Here is a 23264-nt window from a genome sequence, read left to right as displayed (position 1 = left end):
CATGACCGAAAGAACGAGATCGCGGATACAAGCGGCCGAAATGGGATTTCTCCGCAGGGTGGCTGGCATCTCCCTTAGGGATAAGGTGAGAAGTTCAGTCATCCGGGAGGGACTCGGAGTAGAACCGCTGCTCCTTCGCGTTGAAAGGAGCCAGTTGAGGTGGTTCGGGCACCTAGTGAGGATGCCACCTGGGCGCCTCCCTAGGGAGGTGTTCCAGGCACGTCCAGCTGGGAAGAGACCGAGGGGTAGACCTAGGACCAGGTGGAGGGATTATATCTCTTCACTGGCCTGGGAGCGCCTTGGAATCCCCCAGTCAGAGCTGGTTGATGTGGCCAGGGAAAGGAAAGTTTGGGGCTCTCTGCTGGAGCTGTTACCTCCGCGACCCTGACGGAAAAGCGGGAGAAGATGGATGGATGGATGGATTAATGCCTTTTCTTATAGAATATTCCTGATTTAATTTAAAGACAGTTCTCTTATTTCCTGTACAAATTCAGCTATCTGTAGCTAACTTAACACAGCTGCAAACGTCCATGTGGTGCCTTCCGGTGTATTAATTATCCTCTCAGTGTGTGGAGTAGGTATTATGATTATCAATTTATAATTAATTGTTTGTCTTTGATCGGACACCATGGCTATTCACTATAATACACAACTCAGTGTATTTGTAATTACTCCTTAGGAGGCACTGTAGATCTAATGGAGCTGCTCGGGTGCTAAAAGAGGAAAACTGCAGCTCAAAGAAATTGTCAAAGTAACCAGACATCTATAATCAACATTACATTTAGTTAAACTTTACTGAATTACTCCATCGTGCATGAAAGAAATCCTTCAGGGTCCCCATAAAAAAACCTGCAGTTACATTTCAAAAACAAAACAGAAATAAAAACAGGAACACATATATACGGCCCAAAACATGCACAAATCAAACGTATACAAAGAAATAGGAGTAAAGTCTAGGAATATAAAGCAGTTGAATAAGAATACACAGTCTGTTTCCAGAATAGCAGAGAACACAATTGGGTTTTCCTTTAACAATTTAAAGAAACTTTATTGTGTATAGGTTACAATAAATTACAATGCACCAGAGTGCAAATCAGTGAGTTGAAATAATACAGACATCTCTACAGCCTTTAATACATTTTCCTTAAAACACTGCTTAGCTAACAGTTATTAATGGTGGATTGTGAAGCAAACAGTGCTGCTGTATTCAATATCAAATATATACTGAATAAATATCTATATGTAGTGCAACAGAGTATCATTACAATTGAACATCCCAAAAATAAAGATCACACTTCTATAGCTAGCCAATACATTTTCTTCTACTTTGGTAATTCCACATTAAAGCCACACAGTATTGACAGAAAACATATGCATTTGCATATATTAAAGTTACAGTTAAAGTGTGACAATTATGCATCAAAACACTTGTATACATCTTTTCATAGAATGATTTTACTTTCAGAATACCATTGCAACACATTTGGCTTTGAATCAGCAGTGCGAAGGAAGAGTCAGACAAATAGACAGATAAATAGTGAGGTTTTTAGGCCGGATTTTCTGATTGAGGCCGGATTGGTTCAATTTAGTGCTGTCAAACTAATCAGAAAATTATTTTTCTAGATCTATAAAATACAGTTCCAACATAAAACATGTTTTGACCACCCAGCCCAGGGTGACAGTGTGATACAGTTATGGAATAAGGCAAGTTAGAGCACTTTTTAGGAACACTTCAGAGCTAGCTCCTAAATCTTTACCCGCATATCACCTAGGTGACTGAATTTGTGAAATGACTATTATAAAATGCAAGACATTTTCACTTTCTTACAATGAATTGATTGGTATTAACTTTGTATCATAAATAAATAAGTTATCAAATGAATACAGTTCACAATACAACAAGATTGACTAGAATACAGTCAAATAAAACGAAAAGAACTTAACCAACCTCTCATCTTTATCTATTTCCAAAATCATTCCTGACCAAAGCTTAACAATCAGGACAACAAGTTGTAACCAGTAATCCTTAAATACAAAAAACTAATAATTTACATTTGAGCATTTCCATGCTGTTACCTCAAAATGACACAACGCTATTCCCATTGCTACAATTGAAGGTCAAAGCTACATAATGTTTACCACCTGTTCCACAAGCTACATCTTTATGAGAGCTGCTACATCAATGCAACAACAACCCAAAAGCTGCCCCACTTCACTTTAGGTTTGCATTTACAAGTTTCAACGGAGTCTGAAGATTTAGGTTTTTTTGCCTCTGTTTTGGCCAAGATCTGTTGGACTCAGCATATTAGAATGCATGTAGTTTTTTAATTAAGTGCTTCCTTCTCTTAGAACATACCATTTTAGATATATACATTTTATGTACCATATGCTGTTGTATAGATGGATACAGTGAGCTTTAATAGAGTTACATTTCTTGGCTTTCCAACAATATAAGCAGCTAGTAGAAAGGGCTTTAAAGTGGCCATTGCTGTGATCTGATGAAAGATCGAAAAAAATTAACTAGATAGCAAACATGTTTAAGAGCTTAGTATTGGACATTAATTCAAGGGAGATGGAAATATAGGTGGGTTAGTTAGTGTAAGTGAACATGCACAGCTTCTGCTAATCATTTAAGTCACAAAGAAAGGTGTGGCATGGGTCTGCTGCACAGATTTGACATGTTCTGATTCGTTATAATACTGGTATGCTTGGAGCAAAGGGTCATCAAAAAAGGCCAATAAAAATATTAACACTAATTCAGCAGGAAAAGTTTGTATGAATGGAGAACACACAAATATAAAATAGAAAACAATGACTGATATCAAAATGTATGAAGTAATGGCAAACAGATTTACACATGGCATTACATTTTTGATTACCTGTTTGCTTAGACAATCCACGACAACTTGCTAAACTTAATGTCAAAATGATTTCCTTAATCAAATCCCATGATGAGAATGGGTGATTGCCATGACCACAGGCTGATGATTTGTTCTAGTATAAGACTATGCAATGTAAGTAGGATTAGGAAATGAAGGTGTGTTTGTGTTACAAACTCATGTTAAGACGCACTTACGGTTTGGCAGCAAGGCAGTGGAGAGGCAGTTATGAAGGAGACATTTAAAGTCTAACACAGGCAGTGGGGATGACTCTAAATAAATTATCAGTACAGTGACACAGGCACACACAATGTGACATAGTGCAGAGAAGAACAGGGAGTTAAGGATATAGGACTTAAAATGAAGTCAAAAACAAATGATGGTATACGCCGAGGCCACAGTTAAAAGTGTTTTTCTTATGAAGTTAAAAAGTATTGTAAAGCCAAAGTACATTAAGTCACTCAGGGACTTTCAAAATCAAGTATGTGAGAAAGAAACATATGTGGTAGTAGCCAGAGGAGCACAGTAACTCAGACCACATAGGGTATCAGTGACCAAAAAGTTATTTTACAACACAGAAAGATCACAGCTAAAGACTCAATGGGAGCAGAGGAGAGAGGCTGTTAGTGTGAGCGGACTCATGCAAAGAGCCGGAGTGGATCTGTCCGGTCACCACACGGCTGTATTCTCCTCAGCCAGTACCTGAGGTCACCTGCAGAAAGAGGGAAAGAGCGGGCAGTCTTTCTTTAAGTTCAAATGCTAAAATGTTTGAGTCTTGTTTGTAGCCTGGGCCTATATTGAAATTCATTATTTCCGACAACTCCAAGCACATGTCCACAACATGTTAAAGATGGCAATTAGCTGACAGAAAAGCTGCTGGATGTTCACTCTAAGCTCAGGAAAACAAGATCAAATGAGATCCTAATTTTTCGCAGGTTGCTGGATGTGTAAGAAAAAACCTGTTTGCTGAAACCTGCATAATAAGGTGATAAAATGCCAGGACGGTTTGTATTTCAGCATTAGCATTTTTGAGATCTTCTGCTGCCTATTGGCTAAATAGGTATTGCAGGTTTATTCAGCACTACATGTATCAGCAGGCCAGAGTCAGAAAGTCCAGTGAAACATAGTATTTATTTAAGGATGTGTCACCTGGGAGATGTTGACCCCGGTCAGTTTCTCCACAGCGGCAGGGAGACGGACCATGATGTCCATCACCTCTCCTGACAGTTTGGCTGCGCCCACCTCCCCCCCTCCACTGGATACCATGGTGATCTTCCTAGCTTCACACAGAGGCCGGCTGATCTCTTCTGCCATCTGGTGGGGGACACAGATTTGACCAACTGTTAAAACTTTTAAAAACTCATTGAAATGAAGACGACACATGAAGCAAGAGCCCAGAGGTGACAGTGTTCATAGGAAAACTATTAACATACAAAAAACACTACATTTATTTAATACAGCCAGCAATGAGGCATACAATAATATTAGGCTGTATATACAGGTTTAATGACTGCTCATTATGGTGCTGTCTCTCACCAGAGGCAGTTTCTCCAGCAGCATGTCCACCATGGCGCCATCCTTGTACTGCTGGAAGGCCTCTGCCTTCTTTGCCATCTGCTCCGCCTGAGCACGACCTTTGGCCTCCACCGCAAACGCCTCGGCCTCACCTTTCATCTGAAGGAGACAAGGAGCTTACTACCTTAGGGAAACTCCCATCCAGAAATGCATTTAGAAAAACTGAAGACAACTGAGTGGGAATTCAGCTGCAGAGATCTGTGACTCACCTTGATGGACTCGGCTTCAGCCTCCGCCTCCATGATCATCTTAAGACTGGACAGAGAGAGAAAGACAAGCCGAGTCAGACAGATGGGTCAGCCAATAGTGAGGTACTGCTAAATCATGAACATTACTACAGCAGGAGACAAGCATGTGAATTACATTCATTTCCTAGTCATCTAGTCAGTGGCTGTAAAAAGTTCAACAGTCTTTGTGGTGACTATTGTTACTCAATATCACCCTGGGATTGACGAAACTGGGTTAGCTAATTGGACGTGCTCATGTATTCACAACGAGCTTTTTAGGTTTCAATATAGTTTATTTTCAAAGGAACACAGTGTGTGCACAGACACGGTCAAAAAGCTATTGCTCTACAGTCACAATGAATTTCACCTGTGCCAGGGAGATCATTTATATATGTTGTTGCCCCATTACGCCATCTAGTGTTCAAACATTGAAAACATATATCTAATGGGTGCAGCAGCCTTGCGTTTATTCAAGTTTTGAACTTTTTTGAGGTACTTGTACTTTATTTAAGTGTTATTAATTCTCTGAATGCATAAATAATTATGATCCAATAATACAATTATATTATTCTGATTAAGGCTGTCTCTGGATTAGTTTTATTTTAAGAATAATTATACGTTGATACTTAATAATGTACAATTTTAAATGCAGGACTGAAAGCTTCAATACCTAACTGATCTGTGTGAGTTTTAGAAATCCTACTTTCAGACATAACAGGAAAGAGTTAGCAGATGACAAATAAAAGTTTGCTATGATATACAGTATATGTTGCAATCCTCCGACACCAGGCATTCAGTATCTTGCTTCAGGGCACATAAACACAAAAATGTACTGCAAACAGGGAGATTAAACTCTGGTAGTGTACTGTAGTTTTGGAAGAGCTGCTTTTAGTGAACATGCAACTCACCGCTGCGCTTCAGCCAGCTTCTCCAGCCGGTACCTCTCAGCATCTGCAGGTTTCTTCACCTTGGCCTCCAGCTCCTTCTCCCTGCGGGTGATCTCCTGCTCCTGCAGCATGATCTGCTGCGTGCGCTCCACCACCTGCACCTGCATCTTCTCCTCCTCAATACGCTGCTTGGTCTTCGCGACCTGGAAGACACACAGTACACGATGCATGTAGTATTTTGTGCAGTATTAGACCCCAGCAGGTGTCACTGATCGATCTAACTCTTCATAATCACCCCTGTGTACCTGCAGCTGGTAGGCCATCTCTGACTCCGCCTTCTTAGTGTTCACCTCCAGGTCATAGGCTGCCTTCTTCAGCTCATAGTCCCTCTGAGCCTTGGCCATGTCGATCTCATTCTTGTACTGAGCCGAGACTTTCTCCTGCATCGCATGGGCCTCCTGCAGGGACACAGAGAGAAACAGGAACAGAGTAAGGAGGCGGGAAATAGGGATCAACGGCAATAACTTGAGAATCATAAACAAGATAAAACTAATTTCAAGGAGGACTGAGCAGAAAAGTCTCAGGAAAAATAAGTGACAAAAACTAGACTTCTACAAACAGGAACACAAACAATTTAAATAAAACCTTTTTTTGGTTGATTTTATTGTTGAAAATAAACACTTTGAGAGGAATAACAATATCCTGAAGGATAGGGGCGAGGTGATGCATCTCACCCTGATCACGGCATCTCTCTTGTTCTTGGCCTCTCCGATGCGAGCGTCCTTCTGAACCTGGGCTGTTCGAGCCTTCCCCAGTGAATGCAGATAATCCTGAGCACCAGAACGAGATGTTAAAGTTTTGCGATCTTCATTCAAGACAGAACTTAACCAAGATGCATAAGTATTTTTGCAGCAGCCCTTTCTGTTGACAACAATAACCCATAAACTACAATGAGCATCTAGTGTTATGCCTCCACCAACCTGTCGAGTTACAGTTTACCTCCTGATGTGTTAATGATCAGTTCTTCCTTGAGGCCATGTTGACGTCCAGGCCACATTTCTGAGGATTGTTTTCAATCTATTCCGAAGAGATCGAGCACACTACTCCTGACGATTGACCACCTAATTCTAACCAGTTTATCCGTAAGTACGAGTGTATGTCTAAGCGATGCGTCCTAGAGATATCGTATACACGTGAATGACAGGCACTGATAATCATATTGACAAAACATCGTCCGGCAGTGGCTCAGGGACTTGGACTGGGAGCCGTAGGGTCGCTGGTTCAAGTCCCCGAACAGACCTAAAATATGGAGTTGTGGATTGCTACTTGGAGAGGTCTCGGTTCGCCTCCTGGGCCCTGCCGTGGTGCCTTTGAGCAAAGCACAGGACAACCCAACTGTACAATAGCTGCCACCTGAGACTGAGAGATGTGCACATTGAAGGCACGTAAGTAGAGGGTAAATTGGTCGTCAAATTGTTAAAAAGAATAAAAAGGACCCTACTAAAAACCCATTGAACAAACAGAAAATCAACATCATGTAGCTGCCTCACTCACATGGCTAGTGAAGGGTTAGCTGACAAAGAGTTGAAATAATTAAATGTAAAATGACTTATTAAAATAAACATAGAAGATATGTGGGTACCTGGTCGTCGTGAACATCTTTGAGTGTGTAGCTGACCACGCTGATGCCCATGTTGACCAGGTCAGAAGACGCCACCTTAAATACCTGCTCCGAGAACTTCTTCCTGTCCTTGTAGATCTCCTGTAAGAGGAGGAAGATGTTCAGTGTCTCTCAAGGTCATGAGAGTATCAGAACTACACAAGGTATTATTTCATATATTCAACCTTTTTAGAAGCAATGTGACAAAAACAAACATTTAACATGAGCTTTCCCATCTTATACTCACTGAATGCAACTAAGAACAATGAAATATTTGAAATAGAGGCAGGTAGTATGTGATTCAGGGTTACATTGTTTAATTCTTAACCAGGTTTTTTAACCCTTAATTTAATTGACACCCTTACCTCCACAGTCAGGTGGGCGATGATGGCCCGTTGGTGTCCCTCCAGCGTCTCCAAGGCGATCTGAGCGATTTCTGCTTCTGACTTCCCCATGAACATTTGGCAAGCTGCAGCTAGCATCTGTTTGTTCTGACCCTGGATCTTCATCTGTGGGGAAACAGCAACGTGTTTAATGTCAAAACTTCAAAAGATAGCCGAGTTCCCCATGGCAGCTGTTGTTCTTTGCAAACCAATACCACACACTCTAATGTTCAAACAATCATAATAATAGCAAGTAGGGTTTACAATTTACCAATATGAGGACAAATCTGTCTTTATTTTGTAATACACACGTTTAATTAAAAGCTGCATTACAATAAACGTCGACAGTTTTCTGTATTTACCTGACTGTTTAATATTTGCAGCCACATTCCTGATGACTATTTATCAAACATATCATTGTGTAAATATTTTAAAAAGCAACAAGTCACCCATACAACATATACAGTATATCAATATTTAGTTATTTTGTCAAAAGATATTGTGAGATTTGAAACCGTTGTTTAATTTGCCTCAAGTACATACAAATAGGAATAGGTTATTACTTACTAAAGCTGAGATGTTGATATGTTACAACAGGCTCACATCTGCCACATTTACTCTGTGTTTCGTCTTGGCTTTCTATTGCTGTTAAAATATTCTGTTTTTCCATATCTTTATTTTTATTATTTTAATGGTTTTTATAAGGCTCTTTGAATTGCCTCGTGTTGAATTGTGCTATATAAATGAATATGCCTTGCATTGTATGGTGAATGTAACTTACAAAGGGATACAGACAAGCCATAATGAACAAATTGACTGAGTGTATACAAAAACCTTCCCTTTGTATTATAAAGCTTATCCGCGTTAAGATGTAAACTGACCGTTGTTTCCCTTCTAATGACCCACAGAAACTATTTGTCCTTTAGTCTAGACCTGTCCCCCTCTGGAAACTTCCTCCTGCTGGTCCCCCGTTCCAGTAGCCTGCTGCTCCCTCTGCAGAGGCGACCACTGACCTGGGCTATCCCGGTGACAGAGACAGGCACCCCATGGCGGGTGTACACTTTATCGCTCTTCACATTCAGAGTCAGTGTGTTCAGAGAAATCCTGGAGAGAGGCAGCGTGAGAGAGAAAGGAAATTATGATTATTAATTTAATATCTACTGTCCTAATGGTATGGTTTTTTTGAAAGTGGGAGATAAAAATCAAACTGCTCTTGTGAGATGTTTGTTGTAGACAAGCAGGTAAACAATGGTTTATGTACAACACAAAATGTTAGACAAAAAACGAGATGCTCCTAATCATTTTTATCTGCTAAGGAGGGGGAATATGACCGCTGTTTCCAATAGGAGTCCATCAATCATCCTGGCACTTTATTCCCACATTTGGTAATGACTTTTATATGGTTTGTTACCTTTTAATAAAATATCCTGTAGTGAAAAGAGAGTATTTCCTTTCCAATTTGTATTTTATGCTTTTGGCATGCCAATCATCTTTGCCAAACCAGGTCAGTTAAAGAGCACCAATATCAGGAATAAAGATCGACAGAAAACAGTGGAAATCTTTGCCGACCTCTGTAACTGCTGGACGCAAGGGATGACGAACACTCGGCCTCCAGGTATCATCAATGGAGGAGAACGACAAAACCCTGGGACAGATAAAGATCGAGCAGACGTCAAAGGTTGAGTGGTATGAACAACATATTGCAAAATCGAGTATTTATAGTATTAGGTTTTGTAGCATGTTTTACTTCAAAATAAGATAGCAACTATAAACAGGTTGAATTGAAATTATAATCTTTGCTAACAAAATGATCTGAATTATTTATTTGAATGGATGGAAATGATTGAAAAGCAAGAATGATAAACTCTTTGAATATGGACTTTTCTTGTTGTTGTTGAAGAAAGAGGATTTATATAGGCCATCATTTTACCTGACACCACCATAGCCTCGTTGGGACCACAGGTATAGAACATGATGGTTTATCCTCTTTCAAACTGAAAAAGAAAGAAAGCTGTGGAATAAAACAAAAATAATAATAATATTGAATCACTATTAAATAAATACATTTGTATTACTTGGTTTGGATACTTGAGAGCAGACTAGCATTGATATAATGTATTTACACAAATGTTGCGCAGTAAACAAGCCACAAGAATAACATAAAACACCCCAAATTAGAGCCACTAAAAAAAGACGTGTTATATTTCTAGGTGCATTTCGCTGGTGGCTAGCTGTTTATCCATTAACTACATTAATTTGACTCCCTTATTTGTGTTTACAATCGACAATGGGTGTGGATAGAGACGTCAAATAAAGACAGACTTACCCGTTAGAAAATAAATGATGTGATTTATGTAGAGTAAGGTGATAATGGTGGAATAAATAGCGGTCTGTTTTTGGAACAGTTATTGTAATTTGGTCCCAGGTGACGTTTATTCGCGTCAGACGGCAGCTGAAATGATGCAGTCGGTGGACACACCGCTGCAGCTCAGCGGCTTTTATTCAGCACGCCATCACTCATACTGTGAGCGGCCGCCATCTAGTGGCGGGGTGGAGAACTGCAGCAACCACACCTTTATTCTGGAAAGCAGGTTAATGTGCTTCTTTGCTTAAAACAGTGTTGGGAAAAGTACTCAAATCGTGTACTTAAACCAAAGTAGCATTAAATAAATGTAGAAATACTCCATAAAAAACTTCCTCACTGCTTATGGGAATGAGTAAGTGAACCCCTCTGGAAAACAAATTTCAAATATAAGCAATTAGTTGTGAAGGAAATTAGATCTACTGAACATGTAGTTTGTTTCAACTGAATGATGAAAACGTATTTGTATAGGTTTGCCTTTTTATAAATACCCTCTGCTTGCTTTACTTGATTTTATTGAGATAGATATTTACTTTATTAATCCCAAATTGGGAAATTATTTGGTCCTGCATTTAAATGTTTGTAAAGTGTATATAAATGTATGTTTTTTATATGCATTTGTAAAAGTGTGTGTCTATAAAAAGCCAAAACTTAGCTATAGCTACAAAGTTGGGGAAAAAAGTGTGCAAAAAACATCAAAAAACAATAGGGTGCAAATAAGGTGCACATCTAAAATACACCGAATATAAAGGCTACAACAAAACTAAAATCAGGTTGACCATTTATTTTCCTTATTAGAAAACATACAATTCTTCTTTACTCTTTTGTTTAATGTTGTTTAGAGGGGCTTCAAACAGGCTCCAACAGGGCAGTGATGACAACACCCTTCACTCCTTCTTCTTTTCCGGTCCTTGCCAGTAAGACAAGGAAACCCCTTTAGCAAAAACTCCAATCAGCAACGGGGCTCCAATAACAGCAGCCAATCATTACCATGCTCAGCGTGACGTCTGCATCCCAACACTTTAGCCCCGCCTGCAGGACTTTCTCCCACACTGTGCAGCCCTGCAGCCTGTCTGTCAGTCAGTGGGTCAGCAGCACCTCTCTATCTCTGCCAACTCTTTACTCTCATCACCAACTTACATCCATCATGAGGGAAATTGTGCACATCCAGGCCGGCCAGTGCGGGAACCAGATTGGTGCAAAGGTAAGAAACATTTTTTCAGGATTAACAATTTAGCTTTTCAATAAATGTGAAAAGCATTCTTACAGCATTTTGAAGAAGATTTTCTTTTGTTGTGTGTTTTGAGAGTTGTAGAAAAATAACTGAATTCAACTATCAAGATAAAAACAACTGCTTCACCATAAATATCTACGAGTATATTTATTATTATTTTGTTGAAAGATATAATGACCCTATTGTTTGCACTCCATCCTGATTTATATTCACCCATTTAATGTGTATACCGTTCTCTAGTTTAGTACATAGGAAATGTGATAAGTTGTTTAATATGTCATTTTTGTCTTAGAAATTAAATGGAGTGTGAACATTCATTTTTGAACAAGAAGGTGCCATCTTTAAAATCTTCAGAAACAATACTTAAATTAGTGTTTTTTAAAGCTGTAAGATGGGGTTTTTTCATCAACAACATCATTTGTTTTCAGTGCAAGCTTGTTTATTCAAAGCGAATGTACATATTTGGCACTTTTATTTCACACACATTTATCAGTAAAACTTTGAAACAAGATTCAAATCCCAATCAAAATGGAAATTAAATAGAGGAATCCTATTGTAAAAGTGGACGATAAAAGCACCAGACAAATAAAGATACAAAGTGGCATACCGAAACAATAAATCACTGTTGAATGAGTTCAGTGATGTTATATATAAGTATCACAAAGTACAGTAAAGTCTACTCATAGCCCAACAAGCACTCTAATCAAGTTGTTTTTGAAGTGTTTTAATGTAGTCGGTGAAACAATAAATGATTGAATGATGCTACTATAGCCCATAGGATTTCTGGGATGAGAACTTATCATATCTTGTCTATAAATGCAAACAGTGGCTTGTGTTTATCCGTCATTAATGAAGCGTTCCAGACTGCAGCAGACGCGCAGGGCCAGCTGCTGTGTCGGCCACCTGGTGAGCAGGGTCTTTGTCACTGAGGAAAAGTAGAAAACAAGAGGGAGAAATGAAAGGAGAAATTTGCTTAGGCTGTGCGTAGGACACAGCAGGAGGGGGCTGTAAGGAAGGGGGGGGGGGGATAACAAGTGGATCAGTGTCTGCTCTGAGAGCACAGATGAAGTAATTTAAATAGCTGCTCACATGCACTGTGAACCTAATAAACCTTGTTTACACATGGCATTAAAGTCATAAAGTAATTATCTGCAAAATAACTTGGATTTTATCAGCTGTTATTATGCAGCACTTGTTTCCTAGAAACCAACTGTCCGTTAAGATCAGCCTCATTGTTTAGCCACATAATTGATAACAAAAAAATAGGAAAGTTTTTTTTTTTTGTATTTTCAGTATTACCAACCTTTAAAAATTGTTTAAGATAATATATTAAATACCTTTTAAACTAAGTCTGTTACTTTAGCGAACCAACCAATTTAAAGACGTGCCTTTCAGGTATTTTATAATAGCTATTTAGTTTCTCTGAATTGATTGATTATGTAAAGGATCAATACTCGATCTACACAATCAAACAGTTCATTATAATATCGAGTCATAAAGAAAGTAAAAAAGTAGCCATTTGTGTATGTATTGCAGGGTATGATCTATAGTTTACAATCACCCTCTAAGTGGAGTGCAGATGGTTGTGCATTATATTGTACATTTTCTGGATTGGCCTGTTTGTGGGGTAACTCTAGGCATGGCAGAAACATATGGGGTCACCGAGGCTCAAACTCCACGACTCAATGGCCCTGATCTGTGAAGAGAAGTATTTACAGAGGGTTTAGTGAGGCGGAGGTCATCCTCATTTAATAATGGATTAACTGTGCTTGAATTCACTCACTTATCCAATCTAGTTCCAACCAAAATATGTTGCTAACGTCTGAAATATCGCTGGATAAAATTAAAGATACAATAAAATGTTGCATCAGACAGGTTTCGGTACTCGTGCCTGCTCAATATTTGTTGCACATTTTCTATCTTGCTATTGTGAAACCCAAGTTTACATCACGTGTACATTGGGCCGGATTTTGTTAATGTAATTGATTCATTTAGTAAATTATGTCATTATTTTGGACTCCAAGATGGAGAGTGAAGATTAAAAAATGAGATTTACTTGCTCTCCAATCTCTTCCCCTCTCTCTCTCTCTCTCTCTCTCTCTCTCTCTCTCTCTCTCTCTCTCTCGCGCACACACACACACACACACACACACACACACACACACACACACACACACACACACACACACACACACACACACACACACACACACACACACACACACACACACACACACACAGATTAGGGTCAGTCTTAACTGAGTTTGGCGTTAATGTTTCAAACTGAATCCTCTGAGAAAGCTCTGCACTCATTGCCCTTCTGCCTACAAGTGGAACAAGGACTTTTCTTAATTACATTTTCACATTATACACATACATTTAGAACAAAAGGCATCCAACTTAAAAGGCAGGAGAAAACAACCCTCCCCCGGGACCCAATACTAACATACACATGTTCACACACACAAACGCACACACATGTAAATACAAAATTACAACATAGCATACACATGTATATACAGTGGGGCAAAAAAGTATTTAGTCAGCCACCAATTGTGCAAGTTCTCCCATTTAAAAAGATGAGAGAGGCCTGTAATTTTTATCATAGGTATACCTCAACTATGAGAGACAGAATGAGAAAAAAAAATCCAGGAAATCACATTGTAGGATTTTTAATAAATTAATTGGTAAATTCCTCGGTAAAATAAGTATTTGGTCACCTACAAACAAGCAAGATTTCTGGCTCTCACAGACCTGTAACTTCTTCTTTAAGAGGCTCCTCTGTCCTCCACTCGTTACCTGTATTAATGGCACCTTTTTGAAGTCGTTATCAGTATAAAAGACACCTGTCCACAACCTCAAACAGTCATACTCCAAACTCCACTATGGCCAAGACCAAAGAGCTGTCAAAGGAGACCAGAGACTAAATTGTAGACCTGCACCAGGCTGGGAAAACTGAATCTGCAATAGGTAAGCAGCTTGGTGTGAAGAAATCAACTGTGGGAGCAATTATTAGAAAATGGAAGACATACAAGACCACTGCTAATCTCCCTCGATCTGGGGCTCCACGCAAGATCTCACCCCGTGGGGTCAAAATGATCACAAGAACGGTGAGCAAAAATGCCAGAACCACACGGGGGGACCTAGTGAATGACCTGCAGAGAGCTGGGACCAAAGTAACAGAGGCTACCATCAGTAACACACTACGCCGCCAGGGACTTAAATCCTGCAGTTCCAGACGTGTCTCCCTGCTTAAGCCAGTACATGTCCAGGCCCGTCTGAAGTTTGCTAGAGGGCATTTGGATGATCCAGAAGAGGATTGGGAGAATGTCATATGGTCAGATGAAACCAAAATAGAACTTTTTGGTAAAAACTCAACTCGTCGTGTTTGGAGGAGAAAGAATGCAGAGTTGCATCCAAAGAACACCATACCTACTGTGAAGCATGGGGGTGGAAACATCATGCTTTGGGGCTGTTTTTCTGCAAAGGGACCAGGACGACTGATCCGTGTAAAGGAAAGAGTGAATGGGGCCATGTATCGTGAGATTTTGAGTGAAAACCTCCTTCCATCAGCAAGGGCACTGAAGATGAAGCATGGCTGGGTCTTTCAGCATGACAATGATCCCAAACACACCGCCAGGGCAACGAAGGAGTGGCTTCGTAAGAAGCATTTCAAGGTCCTGGAGTGGCCTAGCCAGTCTCCAGATCTCAACCCCATAGAAAATCTTTGGAGGGAGTTGAAAGTCCGTGTTGCCCAGCGACAGCCCAAAAACATCACTGCTTTAGAGGAGATCTGCATGGAGGAATGGGCCAAAATACCAGCAACAGTGTGTGAAAACCTTGTGAAGACTTACAGAAAACGTTTGACCTCTGTCATTGCCAACAAAGGGTATATAACAAAGTATTGAGATGAACTTTTGTTATTGACCAAATACTTATTTTCCACAATCATTTGAAAATAAATTCTTTAAAAATCCTACAATGTGATTTCCTGGATTGTTTCCCTCATTTTGTCTCTCATAGTTGAGGTATACCTATGATAAAAATAACAGGCCTCTCTCATTTTTTTAAATGGGAGAACTTGCACAATTGGTGGCTGACTAAATACTTTTTTGCCCCACTGTATACGTATACAGATAAACTTCCCCTAGCACCCTGCATCCTCCCTAAGATGATACACCTTTAATATAGGCCAAGAAGATGTGCCATAGTCAGTTTTGCTTTGTGCGTTTTTTACCCTGGCTATCATAATCTCAAAGGCAGTCGTCTCTGTCATGAGTTTAAGCCATTCTGTAAACTCTTGGAAGAAGGACTTTAACTTGTCATAGTATGTACTGTGATCAATGGAGGTTGTGTTGGGACCAAAGCTTGAATCAAAATCTAGTATCTTACTGTATATAGTATTTTTGTAAATCACAAAAAACTGCCATAATCCATTGCATCCAAATATGTTGATTTCAGATATTCATAATCTTTCTTCCGAATTGCAGACTCCACCTTTAAGTGTCAATGGAGTTCTTTAATCAGAATCAGAATACCTTTCATCGTTCCACAGAGGGGAAATTTACACAGCAGAACGGGCTAAATCCAGAGAAGGCTCAACTCCTTTTTCCATTTCTATCCTTTGCTATTCAAACCTCATGGACTTTGCTGACCGGGTAAATAATGTCACAGGTGTAAACTTGTCTGACATTATGTAACATGATGAGATTAACCTGAGTACCTTCAGATGAGAGTGTTTCAGCTTTTTCATGCTGCCTCTAAGGCTGCAAAAGGTCAAGGCACTTTTTTTTTTCTTTCAGAAAAACAACATTATAAGATTTTTGCTACCTCTACACTCTAGACTAGAGATCCAAACAAATAGTCTATGAATCGATTAGTCTTTAAACAGAACATTTATTTATTGATCATCGAAGCATAAAAGACAGTTTTCGCTTCTGAGATATTTGTTGGACTAACAGTTATTTCACTATGCTAAGATAGTAATGTGTGTTTTCCCTTTTTTCCCAAATGTTTCATATTAAATAATATATCTGTTAATAGAAACAGAGAAGTAAATTACAAAATGAATCCATAATGAAATAATTGTTAGATAAAGCTTAAGAATGCTATTTTTAGCTTCTCATGTGTATCCTCTTATGTGTATCCCTCCCTTTGTTGTCCTGTTCTGGATTTAACCTTTGATAACTCACTTTAAAAAAAAACTCTATTATTAGGCCTGTGTTTCTGTATTTGTAACATATATTATACATCTTTGATTCATTTGGAAACTCTGACAGATCATCAAATTAAGAGTATAGTTTGTGGCTGTTATGTGACATGGATCAAAGCTACAGTCCCTTCTAATTCCAGAGAGCTTTCATATCAGAAAGAACAAATTGGACTTGACACTTTGTAAATAACCCCATGAAGGTATAATTCATTTTTAGTTTAATTTGTACTTATTTGCATAATTGTGAACACGGAATTAGTTTAAGAATTTTATACAGGCCTTATGCCATTCATTTTCCTATAGACTTTTATTTTGAAAGGTAAAATGTTAATCATACGTCACTTTGTTAGCGTGTAACTTTTTAGTACAGTGTATGATCTGGTCACGAACGGATGTAGCCTACGTGTGTAAAATAGAAGGATTTTATAGTTTTAATGGACCCGTATGAGGCCAAACAGTTCTTACGGTGGTGATAGTTTGAAAGTATAAGGAATGTAGTATTGAACAAGAGAAAATAAAACAGTAAATTTGAACCAGCAGTAAAGACTCAAACCAGTTATATACGGGGATCCGTTACACACTTTCTTATACACAAACATGAGGGTGTATCCATGTCATTTTAATCAGCATGTCAATTCAATAATACTTTTGATAATAGGGATTGCAGTTCATCAAAACCTTCACCAGGTGACTGTTGACTGCACAAAACCTTGTTTATTCACTCTCACAGAAGCAAACTGCGGTTTTGCAGAACATGTTGCTCTTTTTAGGGGATCTTGTGAGCGCAGAAGGTAATCAGATGACAGCGTGATTGGGAAGCACAGAAGACAGGAGAGTGATTGTAAACCACTCTCTTATTTAGCCTCAATAAATTGACCTGCAGTTATGGCCTCAATCTGTAACACAAAGACACCTATTTCTGAGAAAAGTTTCCAAAACTGTGTCTGCATAACTCCTCTGAGTTCACAGCGTTTAATGTACAACAGCAAATGGATATTTAAGGTTTAAAGCCCAGTGGCAGGTTGATTTTCTTTTAATGTCAACCCCTGAAGAAGTATTAGATGGAGTTCAACACAGTTGCTTCCTAATAGCGATACAAAAAATTGTCGGAACATGTTCACTGACGCTGTATTGGCCTGTGTGTGTGTTTAGTTCTGGGAGGTGATCAGTGATGAGCATGGCATCGACCCGACAGGAACCTACCATGGAGACAGCGACCTTCAGCTGGACAGGATCAGTGTGTATTACAACGAGGCCACTGGTGAGTATACACTGACACACACTGAGGTCTGATTGAGGCGAGGGGAGAGCCCCCAGCTTCCACCCCCCTGTGGAGACAATGGCTCACTGGAAATGCAAACACAACAACAACAACAACAACAACAACAAATGATGAGGTTATTGTAATTGGAAAAATTACATTTATAGACCTGAACAGCATATGTGTTATGTGCTGCTCACATAATGACATTTATTCTGAGCGGCAAACTTTATTAATTTTTAAATGTAGTGCTCTACATGAGCAATATATTTTACGGGTTCCATGTTGTAAAAAATATGGCATGGTCTGAAGAATACAAATAGTTAATTGTTCAGATTTACTGAGCAGCTAATTGTTTTTATAAAACCTAAAGTTGCACTAACTGATATGTCAATATTACAATGAAAAATAGTTGGATGAACAATTCAAATTCCATTTTAAAAACACATTTTTAGATTAGTTTTTTCACAGGGTTTGTGGTCTGAATTTGTTTAGTTACTTGTTAAAATGGATTTAGTCTAAAGTTACTTTCTATTGTTTAATTGTACTAATTCTCATATAGCTCTGATACTCATGGTATTTAATTGTTTTCTTTATCATTGTATTTTAATGTGCTATATAAAACAAGTAGTTCATAGAAGTAGCTTTTGTGTCAAAATATTATCTGGTTGCTCAATTAGGCCAGGGTAAATTTACTAATCACAATCTGTTTCTTGCTGCTGTTTTACAATACTCAACTCCACCTAGTAGCCACACAAGGTGCTACATCTATACAACAGCTGAATTTCTTCACTTAATTGAAGTACATGTGGTTAATTTATTTTCAGTACACGTTCATTATTTCCAACACCAACTGAATAAAACATTAACAGCATGCTTGCCGGTACAAATATTTGATAAATGTTTGCAAATATGCATTGAGCTGTGCTTTCTGTCTGTGTTCAGGTGGGAAGTATGTGCCCAGAGCCATCCTTGTGGACCTGGAACCAGGCACCATGGACTCGGTCCGCTCCGGACCTTTTGGACAGATCTTCAGACCTGACAATTTTGTCTTTGGTAAGAACACACTCTTCTGGAAAATCTTTTAAGGAGGCCTTGCTTTCAACATGGAGGTCAGGGTGGCAACATTGATACTTGGAAGCTTGCTGCCACAGGGGTTTGGACTCTAGTTGGAGCAAATTAACTCTAATTCCATCTCTCTTTTGGTTTTAGTCACCTTCTGTACATTCAAACTTTCTGTTAACTCACCATGAACTGGTTAGAAGAAATAACTTTACTTCCACCTCTTTGTACTAAGTACTTTCCACACTGTTTTTGCTACGAGGACAGATACTAGGTTCTTTTTTTATTCCCCAGGTCAAAGTGGAGCAGGAAACAACTGGGCCAAAGGTCACTACACGGAGGGGGCAGAGCTGGTGGATTCGGTCCTGGATGTGGTGAGGAAGGAGGCGGAGAGCTGCGAGTGTCTGCAGGGATTCCAGCTCACACACTCCCTGGGGGGTGGCACCGGCTCCGGCATGGGCACCCTGCTCATCAGCAAGATCAGGGAGGAGTACCCGGACCGCATCATGAACACCTTCAGCGTGGTGCCCTCTCCTAAGGTCACACAAACAATACTTTACCTTTGAAGACAGAAAAAAACAATGTGTTTATATACCACAGCAAAACAGACAGCAGTCTAGTCTATTTGATTTGATTCAAAATAATTGTGTCATCAATTGCATTTGTATTTAATGTTTTTTCAAAGAGTTGCTGTGGAGTATGAGCAATACAATATTCAGTGAGTTCTTGCCCAATAATATGCATTTATTAATCATATATATATATATATATATATATATATACAACTTGACATTTACAATGTTGTTGACATGTAATTGGTCAAAGAACAATTAAAATATATTGTATGATAACAGTGTCTTATGAGATTGCAGCACTATACTCCACCAGTGAGCATCTATAATAGATTTTAACTACCGTAAAACTACCCACAATAAACCTGCTAATTGTCTGGTCAACTTGAACTGACAGGAAACAAAGAAATCAATTGAATAGTTGGATATTGGTCCTTAATATATCCAATTAGAAATGAATTATTCATGCAAAAAGCAAAAAATGCGGCTTTCAGCCTCTTAAATATGCAGATTTACTACTTTTCTTTCTGTTATATCCTATACAAGTGAAATCTTTGAGTTTCGGACTAATAAAAGAAAAAATATAAAGACATTACCTTGAACTTTAAGGAACTGGAATAAACAATGTTCACAATTTTGTAACAAATTATAGACCAAACATGAATTGACAAAATAAAATAATTGGAAATAGTTAAAGTCTATTAATTGGCAGCTTGTGTATGATTACTATACTCTCCCTCAGCCTAACGCTTGATGTTCCTTGTCTCTGTCTCCAGGTGTCGGACACGGTGGTGGAGCCGTACAACGCCACGCTGTCAGTCCACCAGCTGGTAGAGAACACAGATGAGACATACTGCATAGACAACGAAGCCCTTTATGACATTTGCTTCCGCACCCTCAAACTCACCACCCCCACTTACGGCGACCTCAACCACCTGGTGTCAGCCACCATGAGCGGCGTCACCACCTGCCTGCGTTTCCCCGGCCAGCTAAACGCCGATCTGAGGAAACTGGCCGTCAACATGGTGCCCTTCCCGCGTCTCCACTTCTTCATGCCCGGCTTTGCCCCTCTGACCAGCAGGGGGAGCCAGCAGTACCGCGCCCTGACTGTGCCCGAGCTCACCCAGCAGGTGTTCGACGCCAAAAACATGATGGCCGCCTGCGACCCTCGCCACGGACGCTACCTGACCGTGGCCGCTGTGTTCCGAGGCCGCATGTCCATGAAGGAGGTCGACGAGCAGATGCTGAACGTGCAGAACAAGAACAGTAGCTACTTCGTGGAGTGGATCCCAAACAATGTAAAGACGGCCGTCTGCGACATTCCGCCGCGCGGCCTCAAGATGGCCGTCACCTTCATCGGCAACAGCACGGCCATCCAGGAGCTGTTCAAACGCATCTCCGAGCAGTTCACCGCCATGTTCCGACGCAAGGCCTTCCTCCACTGGTACACCGGTGAGGGCATGGACGAGATGGAGTTCACCGAGGCGGAGAGCAACATGAACGACCTGGTCTCCGAGTACCAGCAGTACCAGGACGCCACGGCCGAGGAAGAGGGAGACTTTGAGGAAGAAGTGGAGGAAGATGCCTAAAAAAGTAACACATATGAGCTGAAAAAGAGTTGAAGTCAATTACCAAAAAGTAAAACATGATGGGAAAAGAGTTGTTAAAGAATTTAGCAGATTGGATAGAAAGGACAGGGGTCTGAATTGGACAATGGAGGGATGGAATACATGAGTAATGTGACACCAAGTTGACCTAGCCCCCAACATCTTTTTATGTATGCTTAATTCTTGTTTTCTAGCAAATGAACAAATCAGAAGCACTTCCTCTATGTCACTTTCATCACGTAAGAATATATATGACCGTTTCCTGGAAAAAAAACACTAGGAAAAAAAATCGGAATCATTGGGGCTTTATATTGAAAAAGTCCACCATGAAGAAATGTATTAAATGCTTAAATGTTTTATTCAAAATACTATATTGCACTAAACTCATTCACACTCCAAACAAGGCTAATCAAATGACATTACTTCTTGCAAGAGAAACATAATTGTGCACTCATTTGAAAAACTAGTTTTATTCCAGGCTTAAAGCATTTAAACGTTAGTGAAGTCTACAAATGTCAGTTTTAGAATCTCGATGACTGTAGCTTAGGCTGTGTTGGGGAAACCAGGCCTGTAACCATGTGTGTGAGCCTCAGAAATGTGAAATCATGCCATTATCAGTATTTATTGATTTTATGAGTTCCTTACTATCGTCGTTATTTAGCTTAGAAGATGCACTTTAGAGATATTAGCTAGCAGAGGTTTCCTCCCTCAGGCCTGAACTGTAGGCAAATTGACAACAACATTAACTTGTATGGAGGAGTAAAAAACATTTCTCATTTTATTTCATTTAGTAGGCCTAAACATAAATGTAATGGATATCATTACGATATTTGGAACAATTGTTTCAGAGTCAGCAGCCAATTCAACAAACAAAAATAATTTTCAATTCTCAAAATTGTCACTGAGACTAAAGGTCTGTTTGATGGAAAAACAATTGTCTTAAATATGCACTTTCACTGTTTTAATGCAACAGTAGTAGCAGCAGGATTGTTCTCAGATGCCAGCCAATGTCATGAGGAGGATCACACTCTGTGGGTGTCCTGAAGCTAGGCCAAGGAAAGCATGTAATGCTAGGATTTTACAGTGAAATGTATTCTCTTTATTTGAAAGTCCTTTTAAGATTTTAAGTATTAAGGCATCTTGCAAAACATGCCAAAATGAAATGCCTGGTTTCTTTTCTCCTTCTCCTTTTATGAAAATGAACCAATTTGGAGATGAATATTACATTACATTCCTGTGACGTAGTGCACAACTGAACATTTGTGATAAATGTTGACACTACTACAGTATGCAAATCAATCAGAATTAATTTTTGTCAGTGTGTGATCCTCAATCATGTTGTTTTTAAGTCTGTTTAATGCTCTATTGTTTTTCAGTAGCTTTTTTATTTCCTGTAGTGAACAGTTTGTAACCCAGTGACTGTGAACATTTGCGAAAAATAAAGAGGCGTTTGTGTCAGAAAAACTCGTATTGTTGTTATTGAACAACACATGCCTGCAGTGAAGCAGGCATCCAAAACATGTCTGAAATTATTTACATCTCTAACACATCTTATTCAGTGATGGCTGAGTGGGTCTCTAACAACGGAAAAAACAACAATCCTATACCAGGCCCTAGCTCGCCCGATTGGGCTGCAGTCGTTGTTGATATGTAGTCTGCATTGACAGATATCTGCCTACAAATGCAACATCCTGGCTTTAGTCTGTAGTCCCTCTATTGACCTGTCAGTTTGGAGTAGTCTGTGGGTGAATGCAGGTGAATATTCTGTGCCAAAGGTGTTGTCTGCAATCTCAAAACCTGTTGGCTATAGCCTGATGATTTTTTTTATTGGCTTGTTGGCTACTTGTGAAATAATCAGGTCAACGATGTTGTCTCTTAACTCCATTCTTATGTCATAATGTCCTATATAGAACCTTGATATTACGGTGATCATTTGGGAACACAGTGAATGTAAGCAGAGAAAACTCTCATGCAGGGGGCCAATAGGAATATTGAAAGAGACCCTATTATGCTTATTGGGTTTTACCTTTCCTGTATTGTGTTATAGAGGGTTTTGTGCATGTAAATGGTCTTTGGCTCTGCCAGAAACAGCTCTATTGGACTCCTTTATTTACTTCTGTAACATAGTGACATCACAATATAACACTCGCGCTTTTATTAGCTAGCGCGAACACATTGTACATGATAGGCTAAGGGGCAGGACATCTCTAAGTGGTTAGCCAATCACAACAGAGGCGGCCGGATAACCTTTCAGGGCATACTGGGCTCGGGTTTTAGACAGAAGGTGAGAAGAGGTGCTGCAACACAGGCAGTGTGAGAGAAATAAAGACCTATTTGAACATT

At 39.5% G+C, this 23264-nt stretch overlaps 2 protein-coding genes across 4 annotated transcripts; one reads left to right on the top strand and one right to left on the bottom strand.

Moving 5' to 3' along the window:
• Nucleotides 1-849: 849 nt before the first annotated feature.
• flot1a (flotillin 1a) lies at nucleotides 850-10098 on the bottom strand. Of its 3 annotated transcripts, none has more exons than XM_063899980.1 (13): nucleotides 9938-10086; nucleotides 9542-9605; nucleotides 9181-9256; nucleotides 8625-8715; nucleotides 7594-7737; nucleotides 7211-7330; nucleotides 6303-6398; nucleotides 5874-6026; nucleotides 5590-5771; nucleotides 4664-4709; nucleotides 4416-4553; nucleotides 4029-4193; nucleotides 850-3591 (listed from the first exon to the last, which is right to left on the bottom strand). In XM_063899980.1, the coding sequence occupies exons 2-13, from the start codon at nucleotides 9582-9584 to the stop codon at nucleotides 3571-3573; spliced, it is 1275 nt and encodes a 424-aa protein (XP_063756050.1). In that variant the 5' UTR covers nucleotides 9585-9605; nucleotides 9938-10086; the 3' UTR covers nucleotides 850-3570. The 3 variants fall into 3 exon arrangements, with proteins under 3 accessions (XP_063756050.1, XP_063756049.1, XP_063756051.1); XM_063899979.1 differs by having other exon boundaries at nucleotides 851-3591; nucleotides 9542-9622; nucleotides 9938-10098; XM_063899981.1 differs by lacking the exons at nucleotides 9181-9256; nucleotides 9542-9605; nucleotides 9938-10086 and having other exon boundaries at nucleotides 851-3591; nucleotides 8493-8715.
• Nucleotides 10099-11047: 949 nt separating this feature from the next.
• Nucleotides 11048-22372, top strand: LOC134875221 (tubulin beta chain). Its single transcript, XM_063899694.1, has 5 exons — nucleotides 11048-11177; nucleotides 17572-17680; nucleotides 18626-18736; nucleotides 19037-19281; nucleotides 20091-22372. The coding sequence occupies exons 1-5, from the start codon at nucleotides 11121-11123 to the stop codon at nucleotides 20901-20903; spliced, it is 1335 nt and encodes a 444-aa protein (XP_063755764.1). The 5' UTR covers nucleotides 11048-11120; the 3' UTR covers nucleotides 20904-22372.
• The last annotated feature ends 892 nt before the right edge of the window (nucleotides 22373-23264 follow it).

This window comes from Eleginops maclovinus, chromosome 13 (genome assembly GCF_036324505.1).
Source record: "Eleginops maclovinus isolate JMC-PN-2008 ecotype Puerto Natales chromosome 13, JC_Emac_rtc_rv5, whole genome shotgun sequence".
Classification (NCBI taxonomy): domain Eukaryota; kingdom Metazoa; phylum Chordata; class Actinopteri; order Perciformes; family Eleginopidae; genus Eleginops; species Eleginops maclovinus.
The sequence above is the reverse complement of the archived record's forward strand: the minus strand, read 5'-3'. Positions and strand labels throughout refer to the sequence as shown.

Excerpts from the sequence above, each read along its gene's own strand:
- flot1a (XM_063899979.1), bottom strand. The coding sequence starts at position 9,584 with ATGTTCTATACCTGTGGTCCCAACGAGGCTATGGTGGTGTCAG. Across the intron at positions 7,331-7,593 it reads TCGCCCACCTGACTGTGGAG|GAGATCTACAAGGACAGGAA; the intron begins GTAAGGGTGTCA and ends CTCCTCTTACAG. Across the intron at positions 6,399-7,210 it reads AAGATGTTCACGACGACCAG|GATTATCTGCATTCACTGGG; the intron begins GTACCCACATAT and ends TCTGGTGCTCAG.
- LOC134875221 (XM_063899694.1), top strand. The coding sequence starts at position 11,121 with ATGAGGGAAATTGTGCACATCCAGGCCGGCCAGTGCGGGAACCAGATT. Across the intron at positions 11,178-17,571 it reads GGAACCAGATTGGTGCAAAG|TTCTGGGAGGTGATCAGTGA; the intron begins GTAAGAAACATT and ends GTGTGTGTTTAG. Across the intron at positions 18,737-19,036 it reads ACCTGACAATTTTGTCTTTG|GTCAAAGTGGAGCAGGAAAC; the intron begins GTAAGAACACAC and ends TTTATTCCCCAG.